Source organism: Aethalodelphis obliquidens, unplaced genomic scaffold, assembly GCF_003676395.1.
Source record: "Aethalodelphis obliquidens isolate GAN/ISIS:26980383/991018 unplaced genomic scaffold, ASM367639v1 scaffold4, whole genome shotgun sequence".
Taxonomy (NCBI): domain Eukaryota; kingdom Metazoa; phylum Chordata; class Mammalia; order Artiodactyla; family Delphinidae; genus Aethalodelphis; species Aethalodelphis obliquidens.
In genome coordinates, this window is record NW_020837948.1 from 12,812,860 (window position 1) to 12,825,751 (window position 12,892).

The 12,892-nt window shown below is 42.8% G+C and overlaps 1 protein-coding gene across 3 annotated transcripts in view; it reads right to left on the reverse strand.

Annotated features, from left to right (window-relative positions):
- Window positions 1–12,892, reverse strand: part of LMNB1 (lamin B1) — an 81,172-nt gene that overhangs the window by 5,780 nt on the left and 62,500 nt on the right. The window contains exons 10-11 of one of the 3 annotated variants that reach the window (XM_027098881.1): window positions 11,694–11,801; window positions 7,336–8,135 (exon numbers count right to left, since the gene is read on the reverse strand). In XM_027098881.1, the coding sequence (XP_026954682.1) occupies window positions 8,094–8,135; window positions 11,694–11,801 (150 nt within the window). In that variant the 3' untranslated portion in view covers window positions 7,336–8,093. Of the gene's footprint in view, window positions 1–7,335; window positions 8,136–9,374; window positions 10,587–11,693; window positions 11,802–12,892 lie in introns of those variants that run through there. The other 2 variants (XM_027098888.1, XM_027098873.1) reach the window with 2 other exon arrangements.

The following is a 12,892-nucleotide window of genomic DNA, read 5'->3' on the forward strand; positions in this document are numbered from 1 at the left end:
CCCATGAGCCCTGAGCACAGGGGGCCCCTTGACAGTCACGGGCATCTTTGTCAATCTGTGATGGGTTGGCCACATTGGCACCTCCGCTCCTGTTGTTTAAAACCAGAGTTCCCAAGTGCCGCCTTCCTACCTCCTCTTATGGGAGACCAGTTGCTCCTGGTCTCTTACGGGAAACCTGCTGTGTATGGTGCCTTCCTTCTAGAAAGTGCACTTAGCACAGCTGTGGTTTTCCACCTTTGTATGATTATTTGATTGAGGCCCACACTGAGCTGTAAGCTCCATCAGGGTCAGGACAAGATTTCCTTTTACTCAGTGTTGCACTTGCCCGTGCCTAGTACACAGCGTGGCACTTGGTAAGTGCTGAATAAATGTTTGTTGAAATTAATATTTATTCATGAGATGAATAAAATGTGGCGCTTCCGGTATTCTCAATACCTTCCCTTGTTTAACCACTCAACTGACCAGAAGTGTTCGCTCTAACACCGTCTTCACTTGTAGACTTACGTACACTAAGAACAATGAACAACCTGCCATTTCAAAACCAAAGTCTCACCTTACTTCCCAATTCCCCTAATCAAAATATTTGAAGTAATCATTAGTTTTAAATTCCTATGTATTTTAGACCTACCATATTGGTATGATCTTCCTACGTGCTCTAATATAATTCTCCCATCAACTCTCTAATAGGACTTCCTTTTTCTTTCAGTCTTAATTTACAGACAAGGAAACTGAGAAACAGGAATGTTAGCTTTTTCAGGATCACACCGTTAAGTGCCAGCAACTTAGCGTCACTGATGCCGCTCCTATCAGGGGTTTTCCAATCAGAGTTAGTTCAAAGGCAGAAACAATGCTGTTCTTTCTTCTATTTATAGCCTGTCTGTGGAGAAGGACCATCCATGTGGGAAAGTACAAATTTGGGACATAACCCATGACTACACTTGGCATGTTTTAAATAAGAGTTAATTCTCTATCATTAAAAAAACTTTTTTTTTTACCTCCTTTGCAATCAGAGCTGAATCACAGTGCTAGTAATTCCTGTCATTCACAGCCCCTACTGCCCACTAGGATAAATGGGGTGTGCGGTGCACACTCTCTGGGCCACTTTCAACAACCCCCAGATCTGTCACTAACATGTTGCTTCCCTGAGGCCCAGCCTGCTTTCAACTACTCATTAAGCCCTGTACCACCCCTGCTTAGCTTATACCTAACAGTGACCCCACAGGAGACTTTAAACCAGAACAATTAATCAGCTCCCTGATGTCAGGAAAAACACATCTTAAAACATAGCCAGTTCAGGAAAGGGCAGTCCACCCAGGCTGTAACCTGCCGTTTCATCGGAGAGGGTAAATGCAGTGCAGAGTAAGAAAGACAGAATGAGCACAAGCTTGAGCTCTGGAAAAAAAAGCAGAATGGCCCGCCCACTCCTGACTAAGGCACATCAGCTAACCTACATGAAAGCATTTTTTAAACAGCAGCATGCAAGTAATATTTATTTACCTTGACATTCATTTGAAGAACATCAGAAACAACAGAGATTTAAAATGGGGATTTGGGAGTCACCTGACAGTTGGAATTGTTCCCATTCATTGCTGACAATGAGTAGTACCACTGTCAATGGTATACTAGCTATGTACATTATTTCCTAACAGCTGCCTGGGACAGTAGAATAGGCAGAGCTGTTGAAGTTGGTAGCCTGGGGAATCCCCTGGCGGTCCAGTGGTTAAGACTCAGCGCTTCCACTGCAGGGGGCTCGGGTTCGATCCCTAATGGGGGAACTAGGATCCCACAAGCCGAGCAGACAAAAAAAAAAAAAAAGATGGTGGTGGCCTGGGCAATCAGACTGAGTTCCCAAGAAAACCACAGGATCTCTCATCTTGGTATTCCGGGTGCTGGCAAGGCAATGCCTGGCAAAACTAAATCCCCCAGTGAACGGTCATTGAAGGAATGAATGAATGAATGACTTAGCCTCTGGGCACATTGACCCATCTGCAAAACAAGGATAACACTACTTGCCCAGTGTGGTACTACGAGCTTCAAGTGAGTTAATGTTTGGGGGACAACCCTGAGCAGAGTGCCTGGCTGTGTGAACATTCAACAAACGTCTAATCCTTTCGCTTTCTCCCTCCTTCCTCTTTATGGGTCTTTCCTCCTTCCGTATGAGATTGAAACTATTCCATGTGTAAGCAAGAGACCAACATGTGGTATTCTGTGCCCCCCACACAGTGCGAGAGCAGCATTGCACATCCAGGACCCTGCCCCTGCCCATTCCTCTTGGTTGGGTTCCCAAAGTTCCCCAGGTGCCCGACACGACTAAAGGCCCTGCTTCAGGTTCCTACAGGAGTTTGTGGTATGAGGCACCCTGAGTCATCCCCCCTCTGATGCCCAAACCCTTCCTTCTCCACAAAAGGATCCCGCCCAGATTTGTAAACATAAGCACTGAGTCCTGGTGATCGCATGGCCACACCTCTCAGAGTTCAGTCCAAGCTATTTCTTTCATGACGTAGAATAATGAAAACTAAGCAACAGGCGCTCAGTGAATGTTTTCAGCTCGTTTTTCCGAAGTTCAAACTTCCTAACAATTTTTCTCTTAGCAGGACAAAAACTTAAGAGAAATGGGCACCTGGGAAAATGGTTCAGAGGAAAATTCTGGCCCTAGAAAGAGCTTGGGTTCAGTCCTCTTGACACGGGTTGGAAGGCAGCATAACAAAGGAGTGGGGAGCTGGCAGCGAAGAGGGAGGCTGGGTCACGATCCCAGGCTTCAGAAGAGAATGGACCAGCTGCCAGGGCCTAAGTCAAAAAGCAGTGCTTGTTAAAGGCGGGGGTGGGCTGGGAGGCTCCCTGGCTAGAGAATGGAGAGAGAACGAGAAAGATGAGGGGAACAAGTGACCTGGGACTCAGAGTTTGGAAACCACAACAATGATCTAAGATCATTGTCTCTAAGACCGCTCTTGGCCACTAAGCTAGAAAGCTGGTTTCTGCCAGAGTGAGACCTGCTATCTGGAGACATGTCCCTCTGGTGTGGTCACACAATGGACACTTAGCTAACACTCGCAGCTAACTTACATCATAGGACACAGGATTATACGGAGGGGGTTGTGGAAATACCCAAGCGTATTTAACAGGCCAAACCAGACAGTCTGAAAATAATTATCCACATTGAGTCACAAAGCGCTGAAGAAAAAAAAAGACTAGGGAAGGTACGCGCCCCCAACTATTACAGCTGTATGGGGAGGTCTGCCGTAAGCCAGATGCATGAAGAAAGTCAGAACGCTGGCAGACCAGACGCTAGTGGCAAAGGGCATTAGGGCACACAAGCTGCAGGAAGAAGCCTTAAAAGGCAGGTGATGATGTTTTAAACCACAGAAATAAACACCAATATCAAGAAAATGGTATACAAAATGCAGAGACATCATTAAGCTACACAGACTGGGGCACTCACATAATAAATTCGCATGAATATGTGTTTTATTGTTATAAGTAATCAAGCTACTGAACAAGCTGTCTCCTTAAACTGAGAGGTGCATTTTGTCTCTTGAGAAACATCAGCAGAAGACAGGATTTACTGTGCTGTTAAAGTAAAGGAAGAATACGTATCATGAAAGCGAGGATAGGAGGTAGGGAGTGAGGTGATTCCCGGCTGTCGGGTGCATGTCTCCAGGGCAAACTGGCTCCCAGGGGACTTCTGTGATCCTTGGCCCACACTCTAACCTTCCAAAACAGCAAAGCCGCATCCACTCCCAGTCCTGTCTGCATTAATTCACTGTTCTTCCCATTCAACATGTTAATGTGAAGCTCCCTCTCCAATTTGAACTGTGACCTCTGTGAGCTTTACATGTATTTTGCCTAAATATTTTCCTCATTCCCATCAACTTTGTTCTGAACGTCCCTTTAGTAAGGTAGACAAATGGCAGAAAAACCGAATCCTAAATACCACCTCTTTCAGTGCCTTTTTTTGGTAGGAAGGGAAGGAGTCAGCCTCAATTTCAGAATTCTGGGTTTTGCCTGGTAAATATTATGGAAATTCCAGAACCTTGCTTCAGGGGCTCAAAAGTTTGAACCCTAAGAGTCATTCTCCTCTGGTGGTACCCCTAAAATTCACACCCATGCCGCTACTTCATGCAGTGGAACTAAAAAGATCTGCATTTTGTTCAGAAGCCAATGATCCAGAAGCGTGGATCAAAGCGTCTCTTCAGGGCTTCCCTGGTGGCGCAGTGGTTGAGAGTCCGCCTGCCGATGCAGGGGACGCGGTTCGTGCCCCGGTCCGGGAAGATCCCACATGCCGCGGAGCGGCTGGGCCCGTGAGCCATGGCCACTGAGCTCCGCAAACGGGAGAGGCCACAACAGTGAGAGGCCCGCGTACCGCAAAAAAAAAAAAAAAAAAAAAGATTTGGTAAAAGGGATGATGATGGGTAAGAAACTGAAGCCCAAAGGAACATGATTTAGCATAACTGTATCTCTTAAAACTGCACACATATGAAAATAAATGTGCATTTATTTGTATGTGTGTGTGATGGTGGAATGAACTGGCCAAGATGACCCCTTCCTTCCACTATAAAACTGATAAACTAGAACTTATTTTTGTTTTAATCTAGGACTAAGCCTAAAAAACAAGAAATGCCCAGGTGCCATAAGGAACAAAGAACTCAAAGTCTTAAGGAGAAGCCTCGGGGGCTGGAGATGGGGACAGGAAACATGGCTTTAAGTCCATGCAAGGAAGAGGGCCCGGTGCACAAGGCACAGGACCACGCCGTGCAGCCCACAGCCCAGGCAAGCAGAACACGGACTGCCTGCCGGCCCAGACCAAAACCCAGCTCCTGCTGGGGCCGGGGGACTGCATGTGAAAGTCACCTGCAAGAACCAGCAAACACTCCGCACAACTGTCCTAGTGGACCTTCACCACCGCAAGGTGAGAAAACAGCAGCAGAGGTCCAGACCACTATACCACCTCATCACTGGGGAGACAGCACAGGAAACCTCCAAATTACTCTGTAGCAAAACCCTGGGACAGGGACAACTCACAAAATAAACAGCCCTTACTGAAGATAAGTTCACAATCCTAAAAACCCCACGAGGAAGCAAACCACCAATAATTTTTCTGCGGCTGAGAGAAAAAAAAATGGGCATACTCAAGAACACAGACTAGAGACTATAAAATAAATATGATGAAAATGACCTTTTTAAAAGATGACAACTATAGTTAAAAAAAAGAAAAAAAAAGTTGAAAAGAGGACAGGCAAATTTTGAAAAAGAATCAAGCACAATTTCAGAAATGAAAAGTACAGTTAACGAAACTAGAAACTACAACAAATGGGATAAACAGATTAGACAGGGCTGAGAACATAATTAGCGAGATAAATACTAAGAATACAGCACAAAGAAACCTAAAACATATGAAAGAGAACAGGTTCAATGTAAGGCTAAAAGAAATCCCAGAAGAGAAGAACAGCGAACAGGGATGAGCTGATATTCAACAAAATACAGACATCCAGAATTCTCTTAGTTAAAAACCCTGAGGTGAGAGCTGAGCAAGAGGAAAATAAATCTGTATCTAAACATAGTGGTGAAACTAGACCACTGCAGATGAAATAAGGGGGGAAAATTTCACGCTTGTTATGAAACAGTTCAATAATGCAGATACACAGCTGTAGCCTCCACTGATGGGGAGAAGCACTTACTACACAGAGGCAGCCGTTGAGCCTCTGCCTCCCAGATGCTCTGTGGGAACAGGTGTAGGTGCAGCTCACTTTCAGAAAATTTCTATTTAGTGTAAAGTCTGTCAGCTTAAATCGACTCAACAATCTCCTTCCACATATTCAGAAGCACCCAGCTATGTATTAACTGAGTCCTGGGTTCTTACTCTAAATTTCACTAGAGTATATAATATTCCTCTGTATTAAAACTGCCTGAGCTTCCCTGGTGGCACAGTGGTTAAGAGTCCGCCTGCCGATGCAGGGGACACAGGTTCGTGCCCCGGTCTGGGAAGATTCCACATGCCGCGGAGCGGCTGGGCCCGTGAGCCATGGCTGCTGAGCCTGCGCGTCCGGAGCCTGTGCTACGCAACGGGAGAGGCCACAACAGTGAGAGGCCCGCGTACCACAAAAAAAAGAAAAACTGCCATATTTTCTTAATGCTTAATTAATTAAAGTGATTCCTATAACCCAATTTATCTGGCAATAAAGTACCTAGAATGAATTTTGATGGCAAGAATCCTATCTTGTGGCAACACTTTTCACAAGCAAGTTGGGCCATACCCTGCACTGCCATTCTCATTCTGAAGATAAATCTGTGTGAAGTTATCATTTTATCTGCTTCACCAGACAGAATTTCTAACCCAGCATTTATCTTGTGTCTCCGACGGCACCAGCGAATGCAGTGAATCTGCAGAGCACAGTAATTCTGGGACTTTGTGAGTTATTTTCAAGTGTAAGTTGCTAGTCTGTGCAGCTTACTGCAGGAATATTTTAAGAGAAAAGCAAACACTGACTCTGGATTAGCTTCTGAATTGTTATCAACAGTTCATTCTAGGGATGGTTTGGATATTCTACTTTCTACAAGATGAACTAACTCACTTAGCTAAAGCAATCACAAGATAAACTCTCCAAATGCGTAAAAAATGACACTCTAGTTACCACCATACGTAACTACCCCACACAGCACACACATATTTTCTATCATTCATACTGTATTCCTTGTAATCAGTGTCTCTTCTGTGTTTCAAAAGACAGTAAAACTTGGGCTTCCCTGGTGGCGCAGTGGTTGAGAGTCGGCCTGCCGATGCAGGGGACACGGATTCGTGCCCCGGTCCGGGAAGATCCCACGTGCCGCGGAGCGGCTGGGCCCGTGAGCCGTGGCTCCTGAGCCTGTGTGTCCAGAGTCTGTGCTCCGCAATGGGAGAGGCCACAAGAGTGACAGGCCCGCGTACCACAAAAAAAAAAAAAGTAAAACTAGATTCCAGAAATACTATCTCCATTTTTTTCCTTTAAAAGGAGTGTCTTCCCCAATTTCTCCTACTGTCCCTAATGTTCCTAAATGGCTTTCTTAAAGAGATTTTCAAAGGTCTTATTGTTAATAAGCTAAAAAATATAAAGCACTGAGCATGGTGTCTGGTTCCAAAAAATTAGCTATTATTATGGCTTTTATTAGTGCTATCATTAATGACAACAGAGTATTGAAAACAGGGGAGACCCCAAAATAGTTTGTGTGTTTATATTCCCCATTGTCAGAGCCTTAAAGAAAAATCTAGTTCAAACAAAAAGCCAAATTATTTTTATCAAAAGTAAAACTGAAACAATGCTTTTCTCCCCCAAAACAGTTCTAAAGTTAAAAGACAGCAGATTAATATTAAAAACAGCTTTTTATTTGTTAATGTCACATAAGAAATTTAAGCAAGTTACACTATCTTAAAAAACACAACTAATGCGTTTTAGGAGAAACCCTTCCCTCTCCCCTTCCCCCTCCCCCCATTCCCCTTGTGAATTAAGAATCTAAGAGAAGAAGTAACCATAAAACAAAGTTTTGTGGAATCCTTCATCCAGAGTGCTTACATGATGATTAGGTTAATATTGCCTTCTTACAAAATTTCTCTTTTCTATTTAAAAAAAATTTTTGTAGCCTTGATTGTTTATTACAAAAAAATTCAGTACAAAAGTTCAATATATTGAAAAATGCTTTTCCCCTCCCTCACAGCACCGTTATATATAGCAGAGAATAATCAAGAGCAGATTGCTAATCTAGATGGAGCAATCTTCAAATTAAAACAAATTAAAACACAGTGGTTTATTTACCCTCCCCTCCTCATAGAACTTAAAAAAAAAACCACACATACAAAAAAAATGTCAAAATTTTGAGGGACCCTTTTCAAACAGTACACAGTTCAGTGTCAATTCACATCTTGCAACAAAGTATATGGATATGATTTCTTTTACAAAACGTTCAGTGTCAAAAAAGGAAATTAAGGCCATCAGATTCGCAGCTTAAAAATTCACATAAAGGAAATATAAAAATATTCTGTGCTTCTGAGAAGGCTCTGCACTGCATGTAGGTAAGGATTACCATACTTCTTTATTTTGAGGAAGCCAGTTGATGTGAGAAGTTTACATAATTGCACAGCTTCTATTGGAACCTCTTGGGGCTCCCTGATGAGGAAAACAGAAAAAAAAATTAGTGCTAAGAAAATGGATCACGGTATTTTAAAATAAGGCAGAGATACTACAAATTCATTATTACCTAACTTCAAATGGACGTTTATTACTTCTCACTTATCCTTTTTAAACTTCTCTTATGGACTTCTCCCCTAGAATACTCCAACAAATTCCAGAACAGTGATTCTCAACTCTAGCCGCACATTGAGATCCTGAGGAGTTCTTAAAACAAAATTCTGATCTAGGTCCCTAGATCAATTAAATGAGAATTTCTCATTTCGGACTTCCCTTGTGCCACAGTGGTGAAGAATCTGCCTGCCAATGCAGGGGACACAGGTTCAAGCCTTGGTCCGGGAAGATCCCACATGCCACGGAGCAGCTAAGTCCGTGTGCCACAACTACTGAGCCTGAGCTCTAAAGCCCACGAGCCACAACTGCTGAGCCCGCATGACACAACTACCGAAGCCCTCGCACCTAGAGCCCATGCTCCACAACGAGAAGCCACTGCAATGAGAGGCCCACACACCACAACAAAGAGCAGCCCCCGCTCGCTTTAACTAGAGAAAGCCCGCACGCAGCAACAAAGACCCAATGCAGCCAAAAATAAATAAATAAATAAATTTTTTTAAAATAAATGAGAATTTCTCATTTAACTGGGGAACAGTATCTATTTATATGTAATTTTAAAGCTCCCTAAGAAATCCTAATAAGCAGCTGAAGTTGAAACTTCCTATTCAATAACATCCTTTGGTAACTTAGGAAACAGGAGCTCAGTGGATGGCATTCTGAACAACCACATCAGGAAATATGGCTTGCTGGATCCTCAGCTTTCATATCCTGAAGCATTTGCATTGGGTTCATCTTCAAATGTGAAGTCAAAACGGCTCCCTCTATCCATTTCTTTATCACTCACTAATTCCTTAAAATCTCACAACATGACTGTGAAACACCACTTGACTACTGAAATTGGTTTCTTGAAGGTCAACCAGAAAGACTTCTAATCAACTCAAAAAGCCACTGGATTCATTCTCTAATATGAAGTCAAAATAGTTGATCCATCCTTCCATCTTCCCTCTTTTGAACTTTTTTTTTTTTTTTTTTGCAGTACGCAGGCCTCTCACTGTTGTGGCCTCTCCCGTTGCAGAGCACAGGCTCCAGACGCGCAGGCCCAGCGGCCATGGCTCACGAGCCTAGCCACTCCGCGGCATGTGGGATCTTCCCGGACCGGGTCACGAACCCGTGTCCCCTGCATCGGCAGGCGGACTCAACCACTGCGCCAACAGGGAAGTCCCCTCTTTAGAACTTTGATATCATTATTTCTTCTGATCACAAAAGCTAAAAACCTCGCACATCTTTGATTTTTTTTCTTCTCCCCCTCAAGTTCGGTCACTATGCCTTAATTAATGAATCTCCATTTGCATAGTCTCTCAGGGTGTCTGCAATCTCCCTTCTACAGTCATCCCTCTGATATTGTCTCAACTTCTCCTTGCTCCAAAGTGTGCAGAAGCTCCTTCCCTAGGCATTCCAGAGTATGCTGATTTAACACCAACCTCCCCACTTCACTTATCTCTCACTCACACCCTACAAACACAACTGGATGGACAGATATACTTGGTGCTCAAGTCTTGACATATACCCTGTGATGAATTAAAGATCATGATAAATTCTTTGCCACTCCTCCCATTATGAGGTGGAGACTATTTACCCTCCCCTGGAATTGAAGCTGGCCTATGACTTACTTTGACTAAAAGAATATGGGCCTTTAAGAAATCTAATGCTTTCCGTTTTCACTCTCTTGGAAGCCAGCTGCCATGCTGTAAAGAAGGTTGGACTAAACAACCAAATGATAAGAAACCACATGGAAACAGACATGGAGAACATTTGAGCCCTAGCCAAGCTTCCAGCTGAATGCAACTGCATGACTGACTTCACTCTCCATTGGGTGGGAACAAATGAATTGCCCAGTGGAGCCCAGTCAAACCACAGAGTCATAGGAATTAAGAAATCAGTTTTAAGTCACTGAGCTTTAATTTAAGGTGGTCTCCTAATGTAGCAACAGATAATTCAAACAACCACAGAACACTACCATCTGCCTTCTAATACTCAAATAATTGCCCATCTTTCAAAATACTGGACAAGCCTATTTTCCAGAGATCTTCTCAACTGTTCTGGTGGCCTAAACAGCCTTCTCCAGCATCTGACCTGCTACAACTCATGCTCTGAACCACTAGCCTGGCACCCTGAGATATCTCTTATATTGTTATTTTACTTCCAGTCATTATAATATTTCAAATAAGGGCAGAAAATGGATCTTGTACCTGTTTCTTGTTAAAGCCAAGTATAAAACACCTGTTCTTAAATATTCCTCCAAAATGTACGAGGAAGTATCCATGCCAAAAATTCATTCTCCTATAACCCACCTCAAGTGGTTCTCAACTCTGGAGGCTGAACACATAAGAAAATGTTTATTTGGAGCAGGACTGGGGCTAATTAAGCAAAACAAACAGATTTATAAATCTGGAGACATGGTGACGACATCTTATAAGGATAAGGGTAGGAATTTTGATTAATGATAGACATGAACAGCTTGAGAATATAAACTGAAGGCTCATTACTTATTAATAATTCCAATTTAATTAATTAAAATCAAATTTGGAGTTTATTTCAAGGACTCTCAAAAGTCCAAGCATCAGCTAAAATCTATCTTGCAATTAAATAATTAAAAACTTAAGACAGCAAGAATTTTGCTTCACACTGAAGCTGAACATTACTCTTTTTTTTTTAATCAGGTAATGATTTTTTTAAATTTAATTTATTTATTTTTTGGCTGTGTTGGGTCTTTCTTGCTGCACATGGGCTTTCTCTAGTTGAAGCGAGCAGGGGCTACTTTTGGTTGCGGTGCACGGGCTCCTTATTGCGGTGGCTTCTCTTGTTGCAGAGCACGGGCTCTAGGCACGTGGCCTTCAGTAGTTGCAGCGCGCGGGCTCAGTAGTTGTGGCTGGCGGGCTCTAGAGCACAGGCTCAGTAGTTGTGGCTCACAGGCTTAGTTGCTCTGCAGCATGTGGGATCTTCCCCAACCAGGGCTCGAACCCGTGTCCCCAGCATTGGCAGGCGGATTCTTAACCACTCCGCCACCAGGGAAATCCCTACTCTTTGTTTTTCTTGAGTTTATATGCAGATACCTGCTCCAATTTAGTCATCTAAACTCAATCAAAGAACCCTTCAATAAATAATTTTTAGCATGCATTCCAATCCATATATACTTATTTATGTGGCATACATGCCCTACCATAACATATTACATACATTATAAAACAAAAGACAAAACTGAAATTTGATATGAGAAATAATTTTTAAAAAAGAAGTGCAAACATTTTCTTCCAGTACCCAAATGTACTGTATCTTGAAGATCCCCTCAGGAAAAACAAACCCCACTTGGTAGATCACTGACTTAGTTCATCAAGTAATAGGGAAAAAACAAGCTCCACTACTGGTTTTGGTTTTCATGTAATTCTGTTAATAAAATTTAAAAGACATATATTAAAGTAATACCTGCTGGTGGAAAAGTTCTTCCTCGACAGCCACTTCAGCTGTTTCTTCCTCCTCCTCTTCCTCTTCAGGTATGGTTGTTTTGAAGACTGTACTTCTTTGAGCAACCTCCTAAACACAAGAGTTTGATTTAAGTTAAAACACTGTACTTTGGGACTTGCCTGGTGGTGCAGTGGTTAAGAATCCGCCTGCCAATGTGGGGGACACGGGTTCGATCCTTGTCCCGGAAGATCCCACATGCCGTGGAGCAACTAAGCCTGTGCGCCACAACAAGGGAAGCCACCACAATGAGAAGCCCGCGCACTGCAACGAAGAGTAGACCCCGCTCACCACGACTCGAGGAAGCCGGTGCGCAGCAACAAAGACCAACGCAGCCAAAAATAAAAAATTAATTAATTTAAAAAAAAAACCCACTATACTTAAAAATCACAAAGACTGTGGGAGGACGACATCTTTTCGTTGCGTAAATTTAAGAAACAGCATTCCTATGTCAGGGACTTTTCTTTTCTTTTTTTTTTTTTAAGTGGCTCATCAGTAGCTTCAGCTACTGAACAGAAATTTTTGCATAATTAGTAGCAGTTCTTAGATTTTCAATATTCCCTGCAGGGGAGCTACTGGTATCCAATTTGAAATACCTGCTGAGAAGTTCCCACTGCTTTTTATCCCATTCTGTTACTAAGAATTCTGTAAATGATTTGGCACACTAAATTCTTTATAACACTCAACATGAATTCAGCTTAAAGATCTTGGCTCCTAGCAAAGAGAAGGTGCTAAATAAATGCTGAATAAAATGAAGTCAGAGTCTAACTGCTGTGCTCTCAGGGACCTCGGTGGCAAGAGGACCACCTGATGAGTGAGATGAAAAGGACAAACTTTCATTCCTTCAGCAGCTAGTTCCTCTTGAATGAAACAGAATCAAGACACAGGAACACTATTTACTAACAACATACCAGTGAAGTTCCAATGTACTCTGTACAAAAAAACAGAATTCCTATTATTCACTGGAGGCATAACAGAAAGTAACCATTTCCATTTTCTACTGAAAGGCGCAAATACAAATAACTATCCTGTAGAGAATGCTGACTTGCACAAATGCAGCAGTGTTTCTGTTTAAGCACAAGGTTAACCTGATGATCTAGCAGCAAGTAAATGAGTGTGTCCTAGAGTGCTGCAGAACGTCTAATTTTACTCTGTACCATGCA